Consider the following 26,841-nt stretch of genomic DNA (forward strand, 5'->3'; position numbering starts at 1 on the left):
ATGAGTTTGAGTGTGCAATGCAGGCAGACGTGCTGCAAATATCTTTGCGCTAGTGGGACAATACAGAAGTCCAACAGCCACTTTTAGGATGCCACTAAGTTTCCTCAGTGTTTGCTAGTATAATGGCTTAGTAACAAATGAGTTTGAGTGTGCATTGCAGGCAGATGTGCTGCAAATATCTTTGCACTAGTGGGACAATACAGAAGTCCAATAGCCACGTTTAGGATGCCACTAAGTTCACTCAGTGTTTGCTAGTATAATGGCTTAGTAACAATGAGTTTTAGTGTGCAATGCAGGCAGACGTGCTGCAAATATCTTTGCACTACTGGGGCAATACAGCAGTCCAACAGCCACGTTTAGGATGCCACTAAGTTCACTCAGTGTTTGCTAGTATAATGGCTTAGTCTCAATGAGTTTGAGTGTGCAATGCAGGCAGACGTGCTGCAAATATCTTTGCGCTAGTGGGACAATACAGAAGTCCAACAGCCACTTTTAGGATGCCACTAAGTTTCCTCAGTGTTTGCTAGTATAATGGCTTAGTAACAAATGAGTTTGAGTGTGCATTGCAGGCAGATGTGCTGCAAATATCTTTGTACTAGTGGGACAATACAGAAGTCCAATAGCCATGTTTAGGATGCCACTAAGTTCACTCAGTGTTTGCTAGTATAATGGTTTAGTAACAATGAGTTTTAGTGTGCAATGCAGGCAGACGTGCTGGAAATATCTTTGCACTACTGGGGCAATACAGCAGTCCAACAGCTACGTTTAGGATGCCACTAAGTTCACTCAGTGTTTGCTAGTATAATGGCTTAGTAACAATGAGTTTTAGTGTGCAATGCAGGCAGACGTGCTGCAAATATCTTTGCACTACTGGGGCAATACAGCAGTCCAACAGCCACGTTTAGGATGCCACTAAGTTCACTCAGTGTTTGCTAGTATAATGGCTTAGTAACAAATGAGTTTGAGTGTGCAATGCAGGCAGATGTGCTGCAAATATCTTTGCACTAGTGGCACAATACAGAAGTCCAACAGCCACTTTTAGGATGCCACTATGTTTCCTCAGTGTTTGCTAGTATAATGGCATAGTAACAAATGAGTTTGAGTGTGCAATGCAGGCAGATGTGCTGCAAATATCTTTGCACTAGTGGTACAATACAGAAGTCCAACAGCCACTTTTAGGATGCCACTAAGTTTCCTCAGTGTTTGCTAGTATAATGGCTTAGTAACTATGAGTTTGAGTGTGCAATGCAGGCAGACGTGTTGCAAATATCTTTGCACTAGTGGGACTATACAGAAGTCCAATAGCCAGGTTTAGGATGCCACTAAGTTCACTCAGTGTTTGCTAGTATAATGGCTTAGTAACAATGAGTTTGAGTGTGCAATGCAGGCAGACGTGCTGCAAATATCTTTGCACTAGTGGGACTATACAGAAGTCCAATAGCCACGTTTAGGATGCCACTAAGTTCACTCAGTGTTTGCTAGTATAATGGCTTAGTAACTATGAGTTTGAGTGTGCAATGCAGGCAGACGTGCTGCAAATATCTTTGCACTAGTGGGACTATACAGAAGTCCAATAGCCACGTTTAGGATGCCACTAAGTTCACTCAGTGTTTGCTAGTATAATGGCTTAGTAACAATGAGTTTTAGTGTGCAATGCAGGCAGACATGCTGCAAATATCTTTGCACTACTGGGGCAATACAGCAGTCCAACAGCCACGTTTAGGATGCCACTAAGTTCACTCAGTGTTTGCTAGTATAATGGCTTAGTAACTATGAGTTTGAGTGTGCAATGCAGGCAGACATGCTGCAAATATTTTTGAACTACTGGGACTATATGTCACGCTCCCCGGGTCCTCGGCTCCCCTTCCCGGGTCCCCTGCCCCGCTCCCCGGCTCACCTGCCACGCTCCCCGCGTCCCAGTCCCTTGTGCCCGTCCTTCCTGGGCTTCCTGGCCGCCGATCCCGGCGCCCGACGGCCTCCCAGGCCCTGCTCGGCTCCCCTGCGTCCTCCTCTCAGCCTCCTTCCCTGGCTTCTGGCACCCGGGCCGCGCGCACGCGCATTAGGGCGCGCGCGCGGTCACTGACCCTTTCTTAAAGGGCCAGCGCCCATTAACAGGAAATGAGGTTAGACAGGTACGGGGTATAAAGGGGGTTCTTGTCCAAAGGGGCGGGGCCTGATCTTCGTGTTTTCTGAGCTAGGAGTCAGGTCTCCTTGTGTTTTCCTGCCATACTTACGTATCTCTCTTCTAGAGCTGATCCCGCCTCGCCATCCAGTCCTGCTGAATCCCGAGCCCCGCACGCTGTCCGTCTGCCATCTGACAGTCCGTACCATCTCGGATCCCTGCGGTGACCTGTCATCTCGCTCCCAAGGTTCCGGACCCCGCCTGACATCATCTCGGCCTCCGAACCTGAGCTACGTCACCCGGACTACCATCTGTGACTCCGTGGTCCCAGGGACTCCTTCGCTACCTTCACTTGCACGGACTGTTCTGCTGCCCATCAGTGCTTCAGCTACCGGACTCCCTACCACCATCTTAGAGTTCGGTCCAGTGGATCCACCTCCTGGGTCTGCCCGACCGCCCGGCCCTGACAGTAAGATCAGGCCATGGATCCCGCTGCAGCACTATTGGCCCTGCAAGAGGAACTCCAACGCCAGCGTGAAGTCCAGACCCGCATGCTGCAATTTATGACCTCCGTGGACACTCGCCTGTACACATTACAAGCATCAATGACGCCTGCAGCACCCAGGTCTCCCACTAGGCAATCCACGGCTCCCGCACCAGTGGCAGCCGCGTCGGATGCTTCCCGACTCCGTTTGGCGTCACCTCCTCGTTATGCTGGAGATCCCAAGACCTGCAGGGGCTTCATAAACCAATGCTCCCTTCACTTCACGCAGCTGCCCCATCTGTTCGCCTCCGACCAAGCCAAGGTCGCCTTTATAATGTCTCACCTGGAGGGCGAGGCACTGGCGTGGATGAACCCCTTGTGGGAGAAGGAGGACCCCATGACCAAGGATCTTCAAGAGTTCCTGCAGGCCTTTCGCAGTACCTTTGACGAGCCGGGACGCGCCTCTGCGTCTGCTTCATCACTTCTCCGCCTACGTCAAGGAACACTGACGGTGGGCCAATACGCCATCCGTTTCCGCACTTTGGCTTCTGAACTCGGGTGGAATAATGAGGCCCTGACAGCCGCCTTCTGGGAAGGACTGTCAAGTCGCATCAAAGATGAGTTGGCGGGTCGTGACATGCCCTCCACCCTAGATGCCCTGATTGCCCTAGCCACGCGAGTGGACATTCGTTTTCAGGAGCGCTCCAAAGAGCTGGTTCGTGAGCGACGTGCGGTACGGCACTCCTCTCCGCCACAGAAGTCCTCTGTGCCACAGTCATCTACAGCTGGGATTCCTGTCCACGAACCCATGCAGGTTGATCGAGTACGACAGTCTGACCAACGTCGAGCAGAGCGGCTCGCCAAGGGCCTCTGCTTTTACTGCGGAGGGGACACACATCTCCTACGCTCCTGTCCGGAAAGGCCGGGAAACTCCAAAGCCTAGGGTTGGTAGGAGAGGCCACCCTAGGTGCTGGGACTCTCTCCGACCCAGTTATGTGGACGGTACAAGTATCAACAGGAGAGACGCGCTTCACGGCTGAGGCATACCTCGACTCCGGAGCAGCAGGCAATTTTATCCAGCAGGCCACGGTGGACAAATACCAGCTGCCTGTTACTCTACTCGAGAAGCCCCTACTGATTGCCTCGGTGGATGGGAGACCCCTCTCTGATACCATTTCCTGGATCACGAAGCCGGTGGAACTGCGTATCGGTGCTCTGCACACCGAGAACATCGCTCTCTACGTCCTTCCACACATGTCCCACCAAGTCCTGCTGGGACTTCCTTGGTTGCGAACACACGAACCCTCAGTCAACTGGGGTACTGGCGAAATCACCCGTTGGGGCTCTGCCTGTCATGAGAGATGTCTAAAGTCTATACAACCAGTCCGACGACCTCCGGTTCCTGAGAACCTACCGGGTCTGCCCTCGGCCTATTGGTCCTTCACGGACGTTTTTGACAAGAAGGAGTCTGAGGTACTTCCGCCACACCGTCCCTACGATTGCGCCATCGACCTGCTCCCAGGAACAACACCACCTCGAGGACGGATATATCCGTTGTCTCCAGCCGAAACCAGGGCCATGTCCACCTACATCATGGAAAGCCTGGCAAAGGGATTCATCCGGAGATCCTCCTCTCCTGCGGGAGCAGGCTTCTTCTTCGTTAAGAAGAAAGAGGGTGACCTTCGCCCATGCATTGACTACCGGGGCTTGAATCAGATTACTATAAAAAACAAGTACCCTCTACCGCTCATCCCCGAACTGTTCGATCGGCTCAGAGGAGCCCGTGTGTTCACCAAACTGGATCTTCGGGGTGCCTACAACCTAGTTCGTATCCGCTCTGGGGACGAATGGAAGACCGCGTTTAATACTCGCGATGGGCACTATGAATACTGTGTGATGCCCTTCGGTCTGTGTAACGCTCCTGCCGTATTCCAAGAACTGGTGAACGACATTTTCCGGGACCTCCTCTACGTATGTGTAGTAGTTTATCTGGATGACATTCTTGTTTTCTCTCCGGACCTCCAGACCCACAGAGAGAACGTAAAGCTGGTTCTACAAAGACTGAGAGAGAATCGTCTCTACGCCAAATATGAGAAGTGCGTCTTTGAGCAGTCTTCTCTTCCTTTCCTGGGATACATCATCTCGGGGACTGGGCTGCAGATGGATCCCAAGAAGGTCTCCGCCATTCTCAACTGGCCTCCCCCTTCTGGACTGAAGGCAATCCAACGGTTCCTGGGATTTGCCAACTACTACCGCCAGTTTATTCCTCACTTCTCCGCCCTGACTGCTCCTCTCTCCGCTCTGACCAAAAAGGAGGCTAATCCAAAGGACTGGTCACCTGCGGCCGACGCCGCATTTTGCTCCCTGAAGCGAGCATTCGCCTCCTCTCCTGTACTCCACCGACCAGAGTTAAACCGCCAGTTCACCTTAGAGGTGGATGCTTCCTCCTCAGGAGCCGGAGCAGTGCTCATGCAAAAATCCTCCTCCGGGAAGATGGTGACTTGCGGTTTCTTCTCTAAAAGCTTCTCAGCACCTGAACGTAATTACACCATCGGTGACCGAGAGCTATTAGCGGTCAAACTGGCTCTGGAGGAGTGGCGCTACCTCCTGGAAGGAGCAGTGTACCCCGTGATTATCTACACGGACCACAAGAACCTGGAATACCTGCGGTCCGCTCAGCGACTGAACCCACGGCAAGCCAGGTGGTCCTTATTCTTTGCCAGGTTTGACTTCCAGCTTCATTTCCGACCCGCGGACAAGAATATACGCGCTGATGCCTTGTCTAGGTCTCTCATGCCCCTGGAGCAGGAGGAAGAGACTATCCAACCTATCATCTCTCCTAACAAGATTGTTCCGGTGGCTCCTGTCACTCTGGCCCAGATACCACCCGGGAAGACCTATGTCTCTGAGACCGACAGGGAAAAAGTGTTACACTGGGGTCATGCCTCGAAAACAGCCGGCCATGCAGGCCAGAAGAGAACATGGGGTGCGATTGTACGCCATTACTGGTGGCCATCCCTTCGCACGGACGTTGCCGCCTTTGTCTCTGCCTGCCCCTCTTGTGCCAGGAACAAGACGCCCAAACACCTGCCCTATGGCCGTCTTCTGCCTCTGCCGATACCCTCAGTTCCATGGCAACACATAGCGATGGACTTTATTACGGACTTGCCAGTATCCTCCGGACACACAGTCATATGGGTCGTGGTGGATCGGTTCTCCAAAATGGCTCACTTCGTCCCTATGCCCGGACTGCCCTCTGCTCAGGAACTCGCGGAAGCCTATATACAACACATCTTTCGCTTACATGGCTTTCCTTCCCACATCGTGTCCGACAGAGGAACTCAGTTCACCTCCCGCTTCTGGAGGGGTCTCTGCAAACATCTGGGAGTGACTCTGGACTTTTCTTCCGCTTACCATCCTCAGTCTAATGGCCAAGTGGAGAGGGTCAATCAAATCTTGACATCCTTCTTACGTCACTATGTCAACGCCCATCACGACGACTGGTCCACGCTTCTGCCTTGGGCTGAGTTCTCCCATAACCACCACGTCAGTGAGTCGTCCTCCAAATCTCCCTTCCATGTCGTTTACGGACTACAGCCTTCCGTCCCGTTGCCTATATCCCCTTCTTCGGATGTCCCTGCTGCTGATACTGTAGCCCGTGACTTCGCTACCATTTGGGACTCTGTCAAGGCGTCCCTTGGGCGCGCTTCCCAGCGGATGAAGAAACACGCTGACAAAAGGCGTCTAGACCCTCCGTGTTTCTCTCCTGGTGACCTGGTCTGGCTTGCTTCCCAGTACATCCGACTGAAGATTCCTTCCTACAAGCTGGGTCCTCGCTACATCGGGCCGTTTAAGGTCCTCAGCAAGATCAATGAGGTCTCCTACAAACTGAAGCTTCCGGCCACGATGAGAATACCCAACTCCTTCCACGTCTCTCTCCTCAAGCCGGTGTTCCTTGGTCCCTTCTCCGCTGCTGCCAGCCCGGCTCCTCCTCCTATTGCTGAGGACGACATCTACGCGGTAAGAGATATCGTGGCCATGAAGACTGTTCGTGGCCGGCAGTTCTTCCTGGTGGACTGGGAGGGGTATGGTCCTGAGGATAGATCCTGGGAACCCAGGGAGAATGTGGGCACTCCTCTGATCCGTGCCTTCATGTCTCGGTTGCGGGGAGGGGGGCGTGGGGGGGGGGGGTACTGTCACGCTCCCCGGGTCCTCGGCTCCCCTTCCCGGGTCCCCTGCCCCGCTCCCCGGCTCACCTGCCACGCTCCCCGCGTCCCAGTCCCTTGTGCCCGTCCTTCCTGGGCTTCCTGGCCGCCGATCCCGGCGCCCGACGGCCTCCCAGGCCCTGCTCGGCTCCCCTGCGTCCTCCTCTCAGCCTCCTTCCCTGGCTTCTGGCACCCGGGCCGCGCGCACGCGCATTAGGGCGCGCGCGCGGTCACTGACCCTTTCTTAAAGGGCCAGCGCCCATTAACAGGAAATGAGGTTAGACAGGTACGGGGTATAAAGGGGGTTCTTGTCCAAAGGGGCGGGGCCTGATCTTCGTGTTTTCTGAGCTAGGAGTCAGGTCTCCTTGTGTTTTCCTGCCATACTTACGTATCTCTCTTCTAGAGCTGATCCCGCCTCGCCATCCAGTCCTGCTGAATCCCGAGCCCCGCACGCTGTCCGTCTGCCATCTGACAGTCCGTACCATCTCGTATCCCTGCGGTGACCTGTCATCTCGCTCCCAAGGTTCCGGACCCCGCCTGACATCATCTCGGCCTCCGAACCTGAGCTACGTCACCCGGACTACCATCTGTGACTCCGTGGTCCCAGGGACTCCTTCGCTACCTTCACTTGCACGGACTGTTCTGCTGCCCATCAGTGCTTCAGCTACCGGACTCCCTACCACCATCTTAGAGTTCGGTCCAGTGGATCCACCTCCTGGGTCTGCCCGACCGCCCGGCCCTGACACTATACAGCAGTCCAACAGCCACGTTTAGGATGCCACTAAGTTCACTCAGTGTTTGCTAGTATAATGGCTTAGTAACAATGAGTTGAAGTGTGCAAAGGGCAGGAGGGTACAGTGGCAGGGTTGTGGGTCTCTGGGTAGAGGAAAGGAAGCCTGCCTTTCTATCCCTCCTAATGGGGAAATGCAGCGAGGAAATCCCTGACCTTAGCTACTCAGACGCTGTCATCTTGTGTAGCTGTTAAACTCTGTTTTCAGGACCTGTCACTTATGGCTCTGACCCTGCCGGTATGAGCCCTTAAAAGGACTGATAGAAAGTGCTATCCCTAAGCTGTCCAGCGCTGTGTATGGAGCGTATACAGCAGTATCGGCGATAGGAGCTGCACCAGTGATGTCTGACACCAAGGACGCAGAAGGCAGATAATGGCGTGCTGGAGGAAAATGTCCGGTTTTATAATGCAGGGACATGTGACATGGACATCCTATCACACATGCCATTGCTTCTCTGGCTAAAAGTCCACTTAGCTGTGTGTGTGTCTGGGATTGGCTGACATGCTGGCCCGCCCCACTACACGCGCGCGCTTAGGGAAGGAAGACAAGGAAAAAAAATAAAAAAATGGCGATCGCCATTATACATACAGCAGTGATCTGAATGCGCTGTTCCCGCACACTATACACTGAAATGTCATAATAGTGTGAGTCACAGAGTGACTTACACTATTACAGCGGAAAGCCAGCTAGGAATTAGCTGGGTTTTTTGCTGCTAGAACCGTTCTCGAACGTATCTAGAACTATCGAGCTTTAGCAAAAAAGCTCGAGTTCTAGTTCGATCTAGAACAGCCCCCAAAATCACTCAAGCCGCGAACTGGAGAACCTCGAACCGCGCTCAACTCTATTTTTTATGGTTATTTGATACTAAACTTAAGAGCTGATGCCCCTGAGGATCTTCGCTTGAGGACGGGCCTGTTTCCACTAGCTTTACCCGCTGTGTATGTTCAAAAGAAAAATACTTCTAAAAAGTGAATTTTGCGCAAAATCAGACATTCTATACTGTGGTCATGTGCTGCCCCCACGTCAGCAGTCGGGCTGCTCGGATCTGGATTCATAGGGGCTCGAGGGGTCTCCGGACCCAGGGGTCGCGCGGACACTCAAATAAAAAGGGACGTATATGTACGGGGGTTGCTGTAGATACTTTGTGATGTCACCCACGGTGTGTGGTAATGTGGAATTCCACCGCTGCTGTTGGGAGACACCCGGGGGGGTGATGGGATGGCAGCTGGATGTTAACACCTCCGTGGGTAGGGGTGGATGCCCCGGGGCTCAGTGTCCAGAACACGAGAAGTGTTGTAGGCCGGAGGTGGCGTGCTGAGCCGGACCAGGGAGTGTTGGTGTACTCACTGTTGAATAACTGCACACAAGTCTGTTGGTAAACCAAGGTGTCAGTGGCCGGCTGCCGTGTCCGGGTGTACTCGGATCCACACCCGGCTGGTATACCAATGTCCCTTTCTCCTGCACTTTGTACTTTTTCTCACTTCTGGACAACTCCATATGGAACGGGGATGTCCTCTCCCAGTGTATTCTGGTTGGGAGACGTGCCCACGAAAACTAACCCTTGGGATTTCAGTGGGTGTTTGCGGATACCTTATCCCCCCGCGGTGAGCTGCTGTTTCGCTCTATCTGGGCTAACACTGTGAAGCAACGTCTGGAACCTTGCTCCTGGCCTGGTTAATTAGAGAAGGGCTTGCAACCGTCTTCTAACTAGGGTCCAAGTACCCCACCTGTGCATGGTTTCCGGACCGGATCTCCGCTGTCGGTACCGGCGGGTTCTAACCCTGTTACGGTCCACTCTGGGATCTCCCGCGACTGGACTCCCGTCGCCTTTGGACACGGTCCACTGCTTGCCACCTAGCCAGTAGACCAGGGCCACTACCCTGGCTACCTGCACTAGGTACAGTCTTGAGTTCTCTGCACAGCCTAACACTGTCACTGACAGGCTCCACTCCAACCTCCTCTCAACTTGAACTCCCAAACTGAACTAACTGGTTCCCTCCCCCGGATCCTCAAGACCCCTAGGTGGGCGCTCACAATCTGCCTGGTCCTGCCCACTGGTGTGTCCTTCTTACCCTGAGGGGGGTGGCTAGGATTTTTTGGCTGATGGGACCTGGTGTGGGAAGGTGTTGTGTGGTTGGTAATACCTTCTGTGACCATCAGGAGGCGCCAGGGCATCACAGACATAGTGATGTAAAGATGTCTGAGAGAATCCGACGTAACTGGGATCTCTTAAAAACCCTCGTGAAGGCACCTCCTTCTGTCAGAAAATCTATTTTATGCAATGCAAGTCATGATTTAGTTACACCCATAGGGGAAATTGCATTAAACATCTTAAAATGACGTATTCCTCTGAAAGAACGACCAAAAAATTATACTAAAAAAATGCCGTAAAGCTATAAGAGTCATGAGTAATAAATCCCACAGCATAAAGAAAAAGAAACGTATACTAAATCAGACCGGTGGGTTTATAGGTCCTCTTTTAGGCTTTGCGATACTGATAACAAGTCTTCTCGCCGGTAAATAATGGGCCATACCGAGAAAATGTATCTTGTTCCTAAGCAAGAACTAATTAAACTATGAGCCCCTATTACAGACAACATACGCCAGAGTGTAATCCATAGTCTTGATGCTGAAATTAGTGAAATCTTACAAAGACGTGACATACCGGACGACATAAAAATTAAAAAATATAGTGCTGTACTACAGAGATACTTGGTTCATGCTAAACATGATGCAAAGGAACTATCAACTTTAAAGTTTATTAACCCCTTCACCCCCGGCCACTAAAACACCCTCATGACCGGGCCATTTTTTGCAATTCTGACCAGTGTCACTTTGACAGGTTATAACTCTGGAACGCTTCAACGGATCCTGGCGATTCTGAGATTGTTTTTTCGTGACATATTGTACTTCATGTCAGTGGTAAATTTAGGCCGATATTTTTTGCGTTTAATTGTGAAAATTTAGGAAATTTTCCAAAAATTTGGAAAATTTCGCAATTTTCAAATTTTGAAAATTTATGCCCATAAATCTGAGAAATATGTCACACAAAATAGTTACTAAATAACATTTCCCACATGTCTACTTTACATCAGCGCAATTTTCGAAACAATTTTTTTTTCCGTTAGAAAGTTAGAAGGGGTCAAAGTTCATCAGCAATTTCTCATTTTTCCAACAAAATTTACAAACGACTTTGAGAGGCCGAGGTGACAGAAAATACCCAAAAGTGACCCCATTCTAAAATCTGCACCCCTCACTCTGCTCAAAACCACATCCAAGAAGTTTATTAACCCTTTAGGTGCTTCACAGCAACCAAAGCAATGTGGAAGGAAAAAATGTAAATTTTACTTTTTAACACAAAAATGTTACTTTAGCCATAAAATTTTAAATTTTCACAAGGGAGAAAAGAGAAAGTGCAGCCTACAATTTATTGTGCATTTTCTCCTGAGTACGCTGATACCCCATATGTGGTAAAAATCAATTGTTTGGGCGTACGGCAGAGTTCGAAAGGGAAGGAGCGCCATTTGAATTTTTGAACACAAAATTAGCTGCACTCATTAGCAGACGCCATGTCAGGTTTGAAGACCCCCTGAGGTGCCTAAACAATTGAGCTACCCCACAAGTGACCCCATTTTGGAAACTAGAGCCCTCAAATAATTTTTCTAGATGTTTGGTGAGCACTTTGAACCTCTGGGGGCTTCACAGAAGTTTATAACGTTGAGCCGTGAAAAGAAAAAAAAACTTTTTTACCACAAAACTGTTGCTTCAACTAGGTAGCTTGTTTTTTCACAAGGGTATTAGTAAAAAATGCACCATAAAATGTATTGTGCATTTTCTCCTGAGTACGCAGATACCTCATATGTGGTGGAAATCAAATTTTTGGGCACACGGGAGGACTCAGAAGGCAAAGAGCGCTATTTGAATTTTTGAGTGCAAAATAAGCTGCACTCATTAGCGGACGCCATGTCGGGTTTGAAGACCCCATGAGGTACCTAAACAATGGAGCTCCCAAAAAAGTGACCGCATTTTGGAAACTAGAGCCCTCAAATAATTTTTCTAGATGTTTGGTGTGCACTTTGAACACCTGGGGGCTTCACAGAAGTTTATAACGTTGAGCCGTGAAAAGAAAAAAATAAAATTGTTATCACTAAACTGTTGCTTCAACTAGGTAGCTTTTTTTCACAAGGGTATCAGGAAAAAAAGCACCATGAAATTTATAGTGCATTTTTTCCTGAGTACGACGATACCTCATATGTGGTGGAAAGTAATTGTTTGGGCGCACGGCAGGGCTCAGAAGAGAAAGAGCACCATTTGACAGCAAAATTGGTTGGAATAATTAGCTGACGTAATGTTGCATTTGGAGACCCCCCTGAGGTGCCTAAACAATGGAGCTCCCCCACAAGTGACCCCATTTTGGAAACTAGACCCCTCAAGGAATTTATCTAGATGTTTAGCGAGACCCAAGGGGCTCCACACAAGTTGATAATGTTGAGCCATGAATACAATTTTTTTTTCACCACAAAACTGTTACTTGAACCACGTAGCTTTTTTTTCACAAGGGTATCAGGAAAAAATGTACCATAAAACGTATTGTGCAATTTCTCCTGAGTACGACGATACCTCATATGTGGTGGAAAGTAATTGTTTGGGCGCATGGCAGGGCTCAGAAGAGAAAGCGTACCATTTGACAGCAAAATTGGTTGGAATCATTAGCGGACGCCATGTCATGTTTGGAGATCCCCTATGATGCCTAAACAGTGGAGCGCCCTCACAAGTGACCCCATCCCCTCAAGGAATTTATCTAGATGTTTGGTGAGCCCCTTGCCCCCCAGGGGCTCCACAGAAGTTGATAACGTTGAACCGTGAAATTGTTTTGTTTTTTTTTACCACAAAATTTTTGCATCAACCAGGTAGCTTTTTTTTTTTTTTTACAACGGTATCAGGAAAAACTGCACCATAAAACGTCTTGTGCAATTTTTCCTGAGTATGCAGATACCTCATATGTGGTGGAAATAAATTGTTTGGGCGTATGGTGGGGCTCAGAAGAGAACGAACGCCATTTGACTTTTCAAACGCACAGACGCGGTGCTCTGATCGACCGCTGCAGGACGCACATTCGGATGAGATACAAAAAGCGTCGGTGATACGGAAAAAAAGAAAAAGTCACGCCAAAAATTGAGCAGGGATGCCGATCCGTTATGTGCATCCCTGATCAGCGCTCAGCGGGACGCACGGACAGATGCGATACAAAAAGCGTTGCGGATACGGAAAAAAGTCACGCCAAAAATTGAGCAGGGATGCAGATTTGTTATGTGCATCCCTGATCAGCGTTTGGCGAGACGCACGGATGGATGCGATACAAAAAGCGTCACGGATATGGAAAAAAGTCACGCCAAAAATTGAGCAGGGATGCAGATCCGATATCTGCATCCCTGATCAGCGCTCGGCAGGACGCACGGACGGATGCGATACAAAAAGCTTCGGGGATACGGAAAAAAGTCACGCCAAAAATTGAGCAGGGATGCAGATACGTTATCTGCATCCATGATCAGTGCTCGGCGGGACGTACGGACAGATGAGGTGTAAAAATGGACAGGATACAGGGAAAAAAAAAAGTTATACTCACAGTACCCAGAGGAGTAGCAGGAGGAACAGAAGGCAAGCGAGATAAACAGCTGTACAGCTGTACAGGAGCAGCAGGCAGGACATTGGACAGATCAGCAGAAGACCCAGGAAGGACCCAGAGATGGAGGCAGATGTGATCGGGCCAGTGAAGAAATCGGACGACCCGGTGAAGGCAGGTAAGAGGACGTCAAGGGGAGAGGGGAGGGGGAGAGCAGAGGGGGGGTGAGAGCAGAGGGGGGGGGGAGAGCAGAGGGGGGGGGTGGGGAGAGCAGAGGGGGGGGAGGGGGAGAGCAGAGGGGGATACCGGAGAAGCAAGGAAAGAAGGAAGGAAGCAGAATAGAGATGACAGAGGAGGCAGGCAGATCGCAGGGGGAGCAGATCGGGATGTCGGGGGGCAGATCGGGGCGTGGGGGGGCAGATCGGGGGGGCACGGGCAGGGGCCATAACGGGAGCGCGCAGGGGCCATAACGGGAGCGCGCACAGGCTGGAAGAAGAGTGCAATACTCACGTGGAGCAGGCAAGAAGACGGTGACATTAGCGGCGGCAGCGGTGGCGTGGTACCACAAGTACCAGCCACTCCACGCTGCAGACATGTTGGGGGAGGCTCCCCAGACCAGCACAGGCCTGGGGAGGGCGGCCACCTGCAGATCAGACCGCCCCACTGCACACTGATTGGAGCGATTGCGCGTCATAGCACGATCGCTCCAATCAGTGCTGCAGGGGCTGGGGGCGGCATGTTTGAGATCCACCTATGATCTGCTGTAGCTGCTACAATAGATCATAGCAGGATCTCATAGTATTGCACTAATTCGGGCATTATTTTTGCCGAAATCAGTGCGAATGTTGTGGTTGGCGGTTCAGATTTGAACAGCCAATCACAACGATCGTCGATGGGGGGTTGCGATGCCACCCCCCCTGGGGTCAAGCAAAGGTCCCCTGCTGTAAGAAAGAGCAGGGGACATCATTTGAAAGCCATTGCTATGGCCACGGCAATCAAATGAAGTTTAGGCAGTAAAATTACGTCCCTGGTCGTTAAGTCACATTAAAATAGGACGTAATTTTACTGCCCGCGGTCGTGAAGGGGTTAACACTCCTGAGATTGATCATCAACAATTGTCTAATTCAGAGCCTGATAATAATACAACTGTCAATGAAATTGTAAGTCATGTAAACGAGTGCTAAAAAAAGAATGCAGAATTCTTACTAAACAGACTGTTGCAGAACAAATATATTACATCATGGAATGATAAAAGTGAATTTATATTCAAAGGTATGGTAATTCCAGGCTCTAACATGATGCATTTGGTACGTAACACAACTCAGTTACGCCCTGACCAAAAGGAATTTACACGGGGATGGGATACATTTATGCAGGCCATGGCCGAGTTAAATATGTCCTCCACTGTTGTGGGTAATTCCACTACCAGAGAACAGTTAGATCGATTTAAAAATACTATTGAATTAATCTGATGGTACATCTAAATCTCGAACTCTATTCACACCGCGACGTGTGAACCAACCTTTACACTCCTCTCCAATATGTATTGCTCAAGGACCTTTGAGGATTTAAAGAGTATCATCGATCCTACAATCCACGTGGCTCACTATGTAACGACAACTCTGATTTTGTTCCCTGATAGTTGCTTTGATATTTGCTGTGTATTGCGGATTTGGTTCAATAAACATTATACTATTATATGAAAAAAGGCTTCTCTCATTTAATATCATGGGTAATTGTGTCAGTAAGACATGCTTCTCTCACTTAATATATATAACATTTCTACTGACAATATCATGAGGAACATTATACTATTATATGAATAAGGTTTCTTTTAATATGTTACTGACACGATTACCCATGATAATTTGATATCAATGATACACTTTGAATATCAATTTGATTAACGGAAGATTACAGTATTAAAATACCTATATAAAGGAGAATAATTACTGGGCATATAAATAATAGGACGTGATTAAGGGAAACATAACTAACAAATTAATATCATTTGATATCCATTTGATAGCCATTGGATATGAGATGATATCAATTTGATTAAGGGGCGTGTTTAATACACTTTGATAGGAGCGGGGCACCTGTCAGATTTCTTTTTGACGTCTTATCCCTCCCCCTTGCTACTTATGTACATTATATTTTATGGGCAGCTTTGAGACATTTTCGAAAACGTGTACTAATAAGTGGCAAAAAAGCTTAAAGACAAATATAAATCCTATGAGATTTAGTTGTGTGTCAGGGCATTTACATAAGACATACGTTGCGTTGTTTTCCCTACTACTGTGTTTCCCTGAAGATAAGACACTGTCTTATTTTGCCCTGAAAAAGGTGCTAGGGCTTAGTTTCAGGGTAGAGCTTATTTTTGGCTAAACAAGGGTTGAGGGGTAAATTTACCTCCCAAGAAAGCAAGGAGAATCGTACATATCAGACTCTGGACATCTGCATTGCTGCCAGGTCTTCCTGCGATCCACAGTGGGCGCTTCTGGCAGGGCCTCGTGTGTTCCACAGCGGTCTTCCTCTGCTTCCGGCTGGCAGCGTCACAGGTCCCTGCAGCAGTAAGGTATCACTGGATGTGTGTGTGTGTGTGTGTGTGTGTGTGTGTCGGCACCTGCAAACTGTAGCTGTTCGGGGTCTGAGTATGATTGCAGGGGCTGTCACCTCTCTTTTGGGGGCGTCTGCTTTTTTTAATGAAGTGTTCTGCACTATTCTTTAACTTTTTTTTAGCAGCATGGACATTTCTTTATTGAACCACAACTAGGACTTATTTTTGGGGTAGGGCTTAAATTTAAGGCTTAAGGGTGCTTTACAGGAGACGAGCTATCATGCGATGCATCGTCGGGGTCACGGTTTTCGTGACGCACATCTGGCATCGTTCACGACGTCGTCTCGTGTAACACCTCTGAGTGACGCAGTATCGCTCACAAATCGTGAGTCGTGTACTCGTCACTCGGTTTCAAAATATTGTTTATTTAAAATGGCGCCAGTTGTTCATCGTTTCCGTGGCAGCACACGTTGCTCCGTGTGATACCACAGGAACAATGAACACAGCTTACCTGCGTCCCTCGGCACCCGCCAGCTATGTGGAAGGAAGGAGGTGGGCGGGATGTTTATATCCCGCTCATCTCCGCCCCTCTGCTTCTATTGGCCGGCTGCCGTGTGACGTCGCTGTGACGCCGAACGTCCCTTTGACGCCGAACGTCCCTCCCACTTCAGGAAGTGGACATTCGGCACCCACAGCGAGGTCATCCGCAAAGTAAGTACGTGTGACCGGGGTTAAACGTGTTTGTGCGCCACGGGCAGCGATTTGCCCGTAACACAAAAACGACGGGGGCGGGTACGATCGCTCGTGCGATCGCACGATAGATCAACTCGTGTAAAGCAGGCATTACTCCAAAAAGGCCAAATTCTTCCTAGGACTTATTGTTGGGGTAGGGCTTATTTTCGGGGAAACAGATTATATTTGTAAATAAACTGCTGTTCGTTTGAAGATCAAAAAAAAACTTTTGAAAAAAAACACAAGACCAAAAAAAAGTATCTCATGTAATTCAACCATTATGTTTGAATAGGTCCCAAACTAAAACCTGTTACATGTACGTCTCTATAGTCAGTAGGTTTCACCTAAAGGTGAAATCAAACAGCCAACTGGCCACATGGCCAAGCTGCACATACGTGCGGTCAGCGGTACCTTCTGATTTCATGTTAAGTCATGACTACTATTGATTAGTGAGTGGTGGACCCGGACTGTAAAAGTCCGGATCCATGCAGTTTCAAAGGTAACTGAGTGCTGGACCTGGGCCCGGGATTCCAGATATTGATCCAGCACTCAGGAAATTTTAAAAAAATATATTAAAGGAATAATAAAGAAAATAAGAATGAAGCAAGTGCTTCAAGCTTACCGAGGCTCTGGCATGGCTGTACACTGCTCTCATGGCCTCTCCTTCACTTCCTGGGCTACTCATTATTGCTTATCCATATGCACTGCTTTCTCCGCCCACTGGCCAATCTGGCATCTGTGATTAGTTGCAGTCACACAGGCTGGGGGCGCATCTGACTGCAACCAATCACAGGTGCTGTCTGCAGTTCAGTATCATGGTGTAAAACTAAATAAATAAAATAATTGGGGTAGGGTCCTCCCATATTAGCCCCCAGCTGTCAGGCTTTATCTTGGCTGGGTATAAAAATTGGGGTGCACTGCACACAGTTTTTTTAAAAATGATTTCTTTTAAATAATTTAAAAAGAAAAAAGGCGCATGCAGTTCCTTTTATTTTGATATACAGCTAAGATAGGTGCATGGCTGGGAGCTGCAACCTGTAACTATATGCTTTATCTGTGCTGGGTATCATAATATGGGGGGGACCCTACGACAAATATTTTATTTATTTTAATACCACAATAGATGCACAGAGTGCCTATGATTGGTAGCATCAGGCACGCTGTCACTCAGGGTGGGGGCGCATCTGACTGCAACCAAGCACAGGCGCCAGTGGGTAGGGAAAGCAATGAAGGTAAATGAATGGCCCCGGAAGTGAATGGGCGGCCAAGAAGCCGTTACAGCTGCGCCAGAGACTCTGTAAGGATATCGCGTTTGCTCCCATCCCCTTATCCCTTGTATCAACATTTTTAATCACCGGATTATGGTCCCCAAAGACGTATATGGGGATTGGAATCCGGCACGGAACTGGATTTTAAAAACCGGATCACTAGGATCAGCCGGTCCCAGTTATCTGCAAGTCTGCTCATCATCACTATTGATAAATTGAGCAATTTAAAATGTTAAAGTTACTTACCTGGAGCCTATGTTGTTGCAGAGGACCTTATACTTAAGGGAGCATGTCTTGTAATGCCTTCTCATTATATAGTACTTCTTCTGTAAACAGGATGAAGATGTTTACATTTTTTATAACTGGTGATACAGACAGATGGATTTATGTGCAGACACTAATAATAATTAAATAATCCATGTCTAAAATTGCAATTTTCAAACTTTTAATTTTTATGCCCTCAAACCAGCGAGTTATGTCATAGAAAATAGTTAATAAATAACATTTCCCACATGTCTACTTTTACATCAGCGCAAGTTTTGAAACAAAGTTTTTTGGAGTTAGGAATTTAGAAAGGTTCAAAGTTAATCAGCAATTTCCCTTTTTTTTCAAAAAGATTTATAAAATCATTTTTTTTAGGGATCACATCACATTTGAAGTGACTTTGAGAGGCCTAGGTGACAGAAAATGCCCAAAAGTGACACTATTCTAAAAACTGTACCCCTCAAAGTACTCAAAACCACATTCAAGAAGTTTATTAGCCCTTCAGGTGCTCCACAAGAACTAATGCGATACGGAATGAAAAAAAATAAAAATTATGATTTGACCTAAAAAATTTTGCTCTAGCCCCATTTTATTCACTTTTACGAGAAATAACAATAAAATGCACCACAAAATTTGTTACCCAATTTCTTCTGAGCGCGCTGATACCCTACATGTGGTCGGAAACCTCTGTTTGGACAAATTGGAGGACCCGGAACAGAATGAGCAATATTTAAATTTTGGAAAGCAAATTTGGCTGAAATAGACTGCGGACTCCATGTCGCATTTGTAGGGCCCCTAATATACCTAAACAGCAGAAACCTCCCACAAGTAACACCATTTTGGAAACTAGACCCTTCAAGGAATTTATCTAGATGTTTGGTGAGCACCTTGTACACATGGGGGCTTCACAGAAGTTTATAACGTTGAGCTGTGAAAATAAAAAAAAAAAAAAAATACATTTACCACAAAATTGTTACTTCAACCAAATTTCTTTATTTTTTTCTTTTTTTAACAAGGGTAATAGGAAAAAATGCACCAAAAAATTAATTGTGTAATTGCTCCCGAGTACGCTGATACACCATATGTGGTGGAAATCAACTGTCTGGGCGCGCGCCATTTGACTGCAAAATTGGCTGGAATCATTAGTGAATGTCATGTCACTTTTGGAGACTCCCTAAGGTGCTTAAACAGTGGAGCTTCCCCAAAAGTGACCCCATTTTGGAAACTAGACCCTTCGAGGATTTTATCTAGGGGTATAGTGAGCATTTTGAACCCACAGGCACTTCACAGAAATTGATAACTTTAGGTCGCCATACCGAACATTTTTTTTTTAATTTTTTTTATTCACAAAAATGTTGCTTTAGCACCAAATGTCTCACTTTTTCAAGAGGCAACACCAAAAAGTGGACACCACAAGTTGTTATCCAATTTCTTATGAGAGTAGAGCAGGGGTGGGGAACCTTTTTAATGCCGAGGGCCATTTGGAATTTTCTACCAACCTTCGGGGGCCGCACAAAACTATCAACTTAAAATTACCCTGCTATACTTAGTCAAACAATTAACTCATCGTGGCGGCTGAAGCTTCTTGTTTTTGGTGCGGCTATATTATTCAATATTGATCTTATTGCTTCTCACAACTGTTTTTCCATGTTTGTGTCAGCTGGGACTGCTGTAAATACATCACAGGAGATGCTGAGGGCATATACATCACAGGAGATGCTGAGGGCATATACATCACAGGAGATGCTGAGGGCATATACATCACAGGAGATGCTGAGGGCATATACATCACTGGGGAGGGCTGGAAGGAATATACATTGCTGGGAGGACTAGACATCACTGGGGAGGGCTGGGAGGACTAGACATCACTGGGGAGGGCTGGGAGGACTAGACATCACTGGGGAGGGTTGGGAGGACTAGACATCACTGGGGAGGGCTGGGAGGACTAGACATCACTGGGGAGGGCTGGGAGGACTAGACATCACTGGGGAGGGCTGGGAGGACTAGACATCACTGGGGAGGGCTGGGAGGACTAGACATCACTGGGGAGGGCTGGGAGGACTAGACATCACTGGGGAGGGCTGGGAGGACTAGACATCACTGGGGAGGGCTGGGAGGACTAGACATCACTGGGGAGGGCTGGGAGGACTAGACATCACTGGGGAGGGCTGGGAGGACTAGACATCACTGGGGAGGGCTGGGAGGACTAGACATCACTGGGGAGGGCTGGGAGGACTAGACATCACTGGGGAGGGCTGGGAGGACTAGACATCACTGGGGAGGGCTGGGAGGACTAGACATCACTGGGGAGGGCTGGGAGGACTAGACATCACTGGGGAGGGCTGGGAGGACTAGACATCACTGGGGAGGGCTGGGAGGACTAGACATCACTGGGGAGGGCTGGGAGGACTAGACATCACTGGGGAGGGCTGGGAGGACTAGACATCACTGGGGAGGGCTGGGAGGACTAGACATCACTGGGGAGGGCTGGGAGGACTAGACATCACTGGGGAGGGCTGGGAGGACTAGACATCACTGGGGAGGGCTGGGAGGACTAGACATCACTGGGGAGGGCTGGGAGAACTAGACATCACTGGGGAGGGCTGGGAGGACTAGACATCACTGGGGAGGGCTGGGAGGACTAGACATCACTGGGGAGGGCTGGGAGGACTAGACATCACTGGGGAGGGCTGGGAGGACTAGACATCACTGGGGAGGGCTGGGAGGACTAGACATCACTGGGGAGGGCTGGGAGGACTAGACATCACTGGGGAGGGCTGGGAGGACTAGACATCACTGGGGAGGGCTGGGAGGACTAGACATCACTGGGGAGGGCTGGGAGGACTAGACATCACTGGGGAGGGCTGGGAGGACTAGACATCACTGGGGAGGGCTGGGAGGACTAGACATCACTGGGGAGGGCTGGGAGGACTAGACATCACTGGGGAGGGCTGGGAGGACTAGACATCACTGGGGAGGGCTGGGAGGACTAGACATCACTGGGGAGGGCTGGGAGGACTAGACATCACTGGGGAGGGCTGGGAGGACTAGACATCACTGGGGAGGGCTGGGAGGACTAGACATCACTGGGGAGGGCTGGGAGGACTAGACATCACTGGGCAGGGCTGGGAGGACTAGACATCACTGGGCAGGGCTGGGAGGACTAGACATCACTGGGGAGGGCTGGGAGGACTAGACATCACTAGGGAGGATTATATATCACTTGGGAGGGCTGGGAGAAATTTAAGGACATTGCTAGGGGTTCTGACATACCAGGGGGGCACAGGCAGCAGTGTGAAGGCCGCAGGGGCATAGGCAGCAGTGTGGAGGCCACAGGGGCACAGGCTGCCGTGGGGAGGCCACAGGGGCACAGGCTGCCGTGGGGAGGCCACAGGGGCACAGGCTGCCGTGGGGAGGCCACAGGGGCACAGGCTGCCGTGGGGAGGCCACAGGGGCACAGGCTGCCGTGGGGAGGCCACAGGGGCACAGGCTGCCGTGGGGAGGCCACAGGGGCACAGGCTGCCGTGGGGAGGCCACAGGGGCACAGGCTGCCGTGGGGGAGAGTGAGGAGCACAGGCTGCCGTGGGGGAGAGTGAGGAGCACAGGCTGCCGTGGGGGAGAGTGAGGAGCACAGGCTGCCGTGGGGGAGAGTGAGGAGCACAGGCTGCTGTGGGAATGCACGAGGAGGACGGGACACTGCACGGAGAACAGGCTGCAGTGGGAATGCGCAAGGTGGATGGGACGCTGCACGGAGCACAGGCTGCAGTGGGGATGTGCAGGGGCACACACAGGCATGGGAGCACAAACACACCTGTCGGACGCTGAGGTAGTACCTTCTCTTCTGTGGAAAAAGAGCGAGTTGAGCGCTAACTCCACCCACAAAGTACGTCCTCACGCTAGCATGAGGACGTAAGCCATACAGGGTTTAAAGGGCCAGCAGCAAGCAAGACGCTGCTGCCTCCCGAGCTCTGTGGACTGTGCAATGTGCCCGGGGGCCGCAGAAAAGGTCATGGCGGGCCGCATACGGCCCGCGGGCCGGAGGTTCCCCACCCCTGGAGTAGAGAGACCCCACGTAGTCAAAAACCTCTGTTTAGATAAACGGTAGGGCTTGGAATGGAAGGAGCAACATTTGAATTTTAGATAAGTTGAAATAAATTGCGGGAACCATGTTGCATTTGTAAGGGCCACTAGGGTACCTATACAACAAACTCCCCTACAAGTGACCTCATTTTGGAAACTAGACCCCTAAAGGATTTTATTCAGGGGTATAGTAAGCATTTTGAATCCACAGGTACTTTGCAAAAATGTTGCTGTAGCACCAAATTTTTCACTTTTAGGCTATGTGCCCACGATCTGGCGACACCGCATCTAGTATACAGTGCCAGCCCTACTGCGGAGATGGGACTGTTGTCCATGGCAGCTGCTGGTGCCCACGATCTGGGTTCGGGCTGATGCGGACTTTAGCTTTACTGTCCCCGCAGAGAACACTCTCGTCTCCACAGCATAAATTGACATGCTGTGGCTCAGGAAGTGGCACCACAGGTCAGTTTATGCTGCAGAGAAAAGAGCACAGTGGGCAGGAAATTTCTAAAAATCCATCCACTGTGTTTGTGTCGCAGGCGGGGAGGACGCCGCCGCTGCTGGTCGCTCGCCAACGCTCGGGTCCGGCGCTGCTGCGGCTGCTGCTGCTTGGTGGCTCGAGCGGTGGGCCGGATCCGGGGACCCGAGCGGCGCTCCTCGCCCGTGAGTGAAAGGGGTGGTTGGTTTGGGGGATTTAGTCCGTGACACCACCCACGGGTTGTGGTGAAGATGGGCACCACCGCTGCTGGTGACGGAGATCCCAGGAGCAATGGCAGGGAGCAGCTGGGATGTTGTTTTCCCCCTCCGTGGGTAGGGGTCGGTGGTCCCGGGGCCCGGTGATGTGACGGGGAGGCTGGGTTGGTGAGGTGCAGGGTTGCAGGGACAGCACGGCGCGGTGCCGGATGGCACGGGTGTACTCACTCAGCAAAAGATGCACAAAGTCCTCGGTAAACCAAACGGCTGGATGGACGGGTCTCGCAGCCGGCTGCAGTGTCTCTCCCCGGACAGGTGATGGCGGCTGTCTTTCCCTGCACCTTGATGTACTTGTTTGACTACTATGGATCCCCAACGGTAGACCGCTCCCCGGTATATGGATGCCGGAGGAGCCCGTTTGCCCGCAGGCGCTGGCCCTTGGGTCTCTAGCCTTAGGCGGTAGCTGTATACCCTTACGGTGTGGGCGGTTGCCTTCTATCGGGTCTTTGGTTGTTAGGAAACCCCTGGGGTTCCGGTCACACTCGGATTTGACTATTGTCGGCGGCTCCAAGCCTGGTCGGGGTCCAATGGCCCTGCCTGTGTGTGCTGGCTTCACTTCGCTCCCCGATTGGTACCGGCAGGCCAACGCCCGACCCCGGTCCTACGGTTCCGCGTTGCTTCACCACTCCTGCAGACGGCCACCACCATCTGCCAACCTTGCTGTCAGTGCTTGGGCCACAAACCCAGACACCCAAGTGTTTACTCCTCACACTTCCACTTCCTGGACTAAATTAAACTTTTCCCGCCTCCAGGCCTGTGAACTCCTCGGTGAGTGGGTCAACCGCTTGGCTCCGCCCCACCTGGTGTGGACATCAGACTCTGGAGGGAGGCAACAAGGGTTTTCTTTGGCTGCTGTCCCTGTCTAATGGGGGTGGGGGTGTTTGAGTGTTATCTGTGACGACCTGGCTAGTCCAGGGCGCCACATTTGTACTGTACAATGCAGTGTTATGGATGTAGCGAAAACACTCCATCTAAAACGCTGCAAATCCTGAACATGGGCACACAGCCTAAAAAGCTAGGATGGATGGATGTCAAACACATATGTAATGTCCCACCCCCCTGCATATTGTAAGCTGGCACCCTTTAGTAACTTTCATGTGGCAGTAAAGGGTGCTTAGCCTTGTATTTAGCCAAAAAATAAATGATTAAAAAAACCAACGTGGGTTCCCCTCTTTTTTTGGTAGCCAGTTAGGGTAAAGCAGACGCCTGCAGACCACAGTTGGCAGCTTCACCTTGCCTGGTAATCCAAAACAGAGGGCACCCCAGGCTGTTTTTGTTTTGTTTTTTTGTTTTTTTATTAACAAAAAAAAATTTAAAAAAAAATTGTGGGGTCCCCCACAAATTGGATTACCAGCCAAGGTGAATCTGACAGCTGTGGTCTGGTATTTTCAGAATGGGAAGAGCCATGGTTATATGGCCCTTCCCAGTCTAAAAATAGCAGGCCACAGCTGCTCCAGAAGTGTTGCATTCATTAGATGTGCCAATCTTGGTATGATTTTATAGAGACTCACCTTTTTTTCATATTTTCTATTGTTAACACTCACAGTCTGGGTTCTTGGGCTTGAGTCTTGTTAAATATGCACCTGATCGGCCTGATAAATTCACGGTGAGGCTTTTGTTTGCTTGGAATAATACAGTAAATACTTTCCCTTTAAAATTCTGCATGCAGCAAAAGCTCCCTAGTCATAAAGATGCACTTTGCGTGATTTGTTCATAAAATAAGTTGTGTACTAATTACAAATGACGCAGGGAAAAAGTATTGAACACATGAAGAAAGAGAGGTGTAAAAAGCCATGGAAAGCCATGACACCAGCTGAAATTTGTAAGTAATTAGAAAGCAATCCTGCCACTTAGTAAAAATTAGCCGGTTCAACTGATGCCCTTAATAAGGTGTCTAATTACCAAGGTGCTACACAAGAAACATCTCATGATGTGTAAAACCAGTCAGCTGTTTCAAGATCTTTGAAACCTTATTGTTGTAAAACGTATGGGTGGCATTGGTTCTTAGCTACTGAAGGTTCCAATGAGCCCTTTTGGTGCACAGAAAAGAGAAAACTGCACTCACCACATAAAAACACTTCTTTTATTCCGGTTGTTTAAAACATAGAGACAGGCAGCAAGAGAGAGAGTGAGTGCGGCTAGTCAGACGATGGCCATTTTTGTGTTTAAAGATGCTTTCACAGGAATTGTGAGATCCCTCAGAATTGTTGAATGGCCCATAGTTAGATACAAGTGTATGGGAACAGAGGAACAGGAACTGTCGTGATGTAAATTAAGTGTCTGTGCCTGCTTTTAGCAAGTGGATTATATAAGAAGAACCGTGCCTACTATCTGTTGTATAAAGTTCTTATCAAGTTTAGTAAAGAATATATTTTTTGGACATTGATCTCTCTTAATTCGCTGTGAACCATTTAGTCCTGGCCTGACATATCCCATGGAACGAGTAGCCTATGAAGGTGTATCGCCCAGTTAAAGAGCACCACAAAGACAGACACACCTATCCAGGACCCCCATTTTCATGTAACATGGTGGGATGTAGAAAACTGATATCTCGCCCACATTAAAATCACACCTGGGCAATACATGCCTCTACTGTATCCATACAGGAGGTGTCTTTAGGCTGTCATCACCAACAAAGGCTTTTGTACAAAGAATTAAAAAAAAAAATCTTCGGTAAAAAACTTTTTCATTGTCATTTCACATGTTTACATATCACTAAATTTATGGACATGTATGGTTTCATTTCTTTGTGTGGATTGGATGGGTTGCTACTGACATCTAGTGAGAAATTCATGTCAACAGTATTTTTAAAAATATATTTACCTAGAAAATTGGTGACATGTTCAATACTGAATAAAATAATAGTAATGATACATATCCATTTTTAATTAGATACTGGCCTTAAAGGTCCACTGCTGTGAAGACCTGTCACTTTCGATAAAAAAAATTGAATTAAAAAATCTTATAAAAATCCTTGAGTTTCCCCTGATTCTGCCACTTTTCCATTTTGTGCTGTTTTGCTCCATATTTACATTTGTTGCTTTTGGAGCGCTTTATGAGAAATCTCTGCATGTAATGCAACCGGGCAGTTCTCCAGTCTTCTCTGGACACATGCACTTTCCCACACCCCTCCAAGATGCTGCCAATTACAGCTCGGCAGCTGATCTAGCAGTCTGTCAGTCTTGGACACCGCTGAGCTGTGATTGACAGAAAGGGAGGTGTCAAAGTGCATGTGCTCAAAGAAAACTCTGAGGTTACATTCCCACAATGAGCTTAGGTAAGTTTTTGATGTTGCCTTTTCTACACCATTATAGAACCTATTATGTAAATTAGGTTACTTGCATTGTTTTGTGTGCGATTTTTGTATCCTATTTTTGACACTGCATTTTTTTGTCTCTCTTCTTGGTACGTTTTATGTTTTAAACATACAGTAGCTGCTTTATATTTGATACTTATTGGTATTTGGTTTAACACCTTCACAACCTAGGACATACCAGTACATCCTAAATCATGTTGGGGTAATCACTGCCGACTGCTGCAGTGAGCCGGCGGTGATCCCTGCACATGTCTGCCGACTTGAACAGCAAACATGTGCGGCTAATAGACGATGCTGGATACGCAATCCAACCGCGCCTGTTAACCCCTTAGATCGCGCTGTCAAAACAGACCGTTCGATTTAAATGACCGCTCCAGGGCACGTGCCTTTTCCCGTCGCCATCGGAGGACCCGTGATGCGATCACGGGGAGCCGATGGTTGCCATGGTGGCGATGGGTCATGTGATGACTGCTGTCACTATTATGATGTAGTTCCTGTTAGGGCACAGTCACACTTGCGTATGACTCGCATGATTGCAATGCCAGAAAATCAAGCATTGCACTTGGCCCCATTTAAGACAATGCTGTAGCTCAGATCTGCAAGTTTTTCCTCAGCTCTAAACAGACTGAGAAAAAAAAATTGC

The 26,841-nt window shown here is 49.0% G+C and overlaps 1 protein-coding gene across 3 annotated transcripts in view; it reads right to left on the reverse strand.

Moving 5' to 3' along the window:
• Positions 1-26,841, reverse strand: part of LOC142244166 (E3 ubiquitin-protein ligase RNF138-like) — an 80,976-nt gene that overhangs the window by 20,201 nt on the left and 33,934 nt on the right. For 2 of the 3 annotated variants that reach the window (XM_075316366.1, XM_075316364.1), the window contains 2 exons: positions 18,032-18,111; positions 15,742-15,790 (listed from right to left, as the gene is read on the reverse strand). In XM_075316366.1, the coding sequence (XP_075172481.1) occupies positions 15,781-15,790; positions 18,032-18,111 (90 nt within the window). In that variant the 3' untranslated portion in view covers positions 15,742-15,780. Of the gene's footprint in view, positions 1-15,741; positions 15,791-18,031; positions 18,112-26,841 lie in introns of those variants that run through there. The other variant, XM_075316365.1, reaches the window with a different exon arrangement.

This window comes from Anomaloglossus baeobatrachus, chromosome 6 (genome assembly GCF_048569485.1).
Source record: "Anomaloglossus baeobatrachus isolate aAnoBae1 chromosome 6, aAnoBae1.hap1, whole genome shotgun sequence".
NCBI classification, from domain to species: domain Eukaryota; kingdom Metazoa; phylum Chordata; class Amphibia; order Anura; family Aromobatidae; genus Anomaloglossus; species Anomaloglossus baeobatrachus.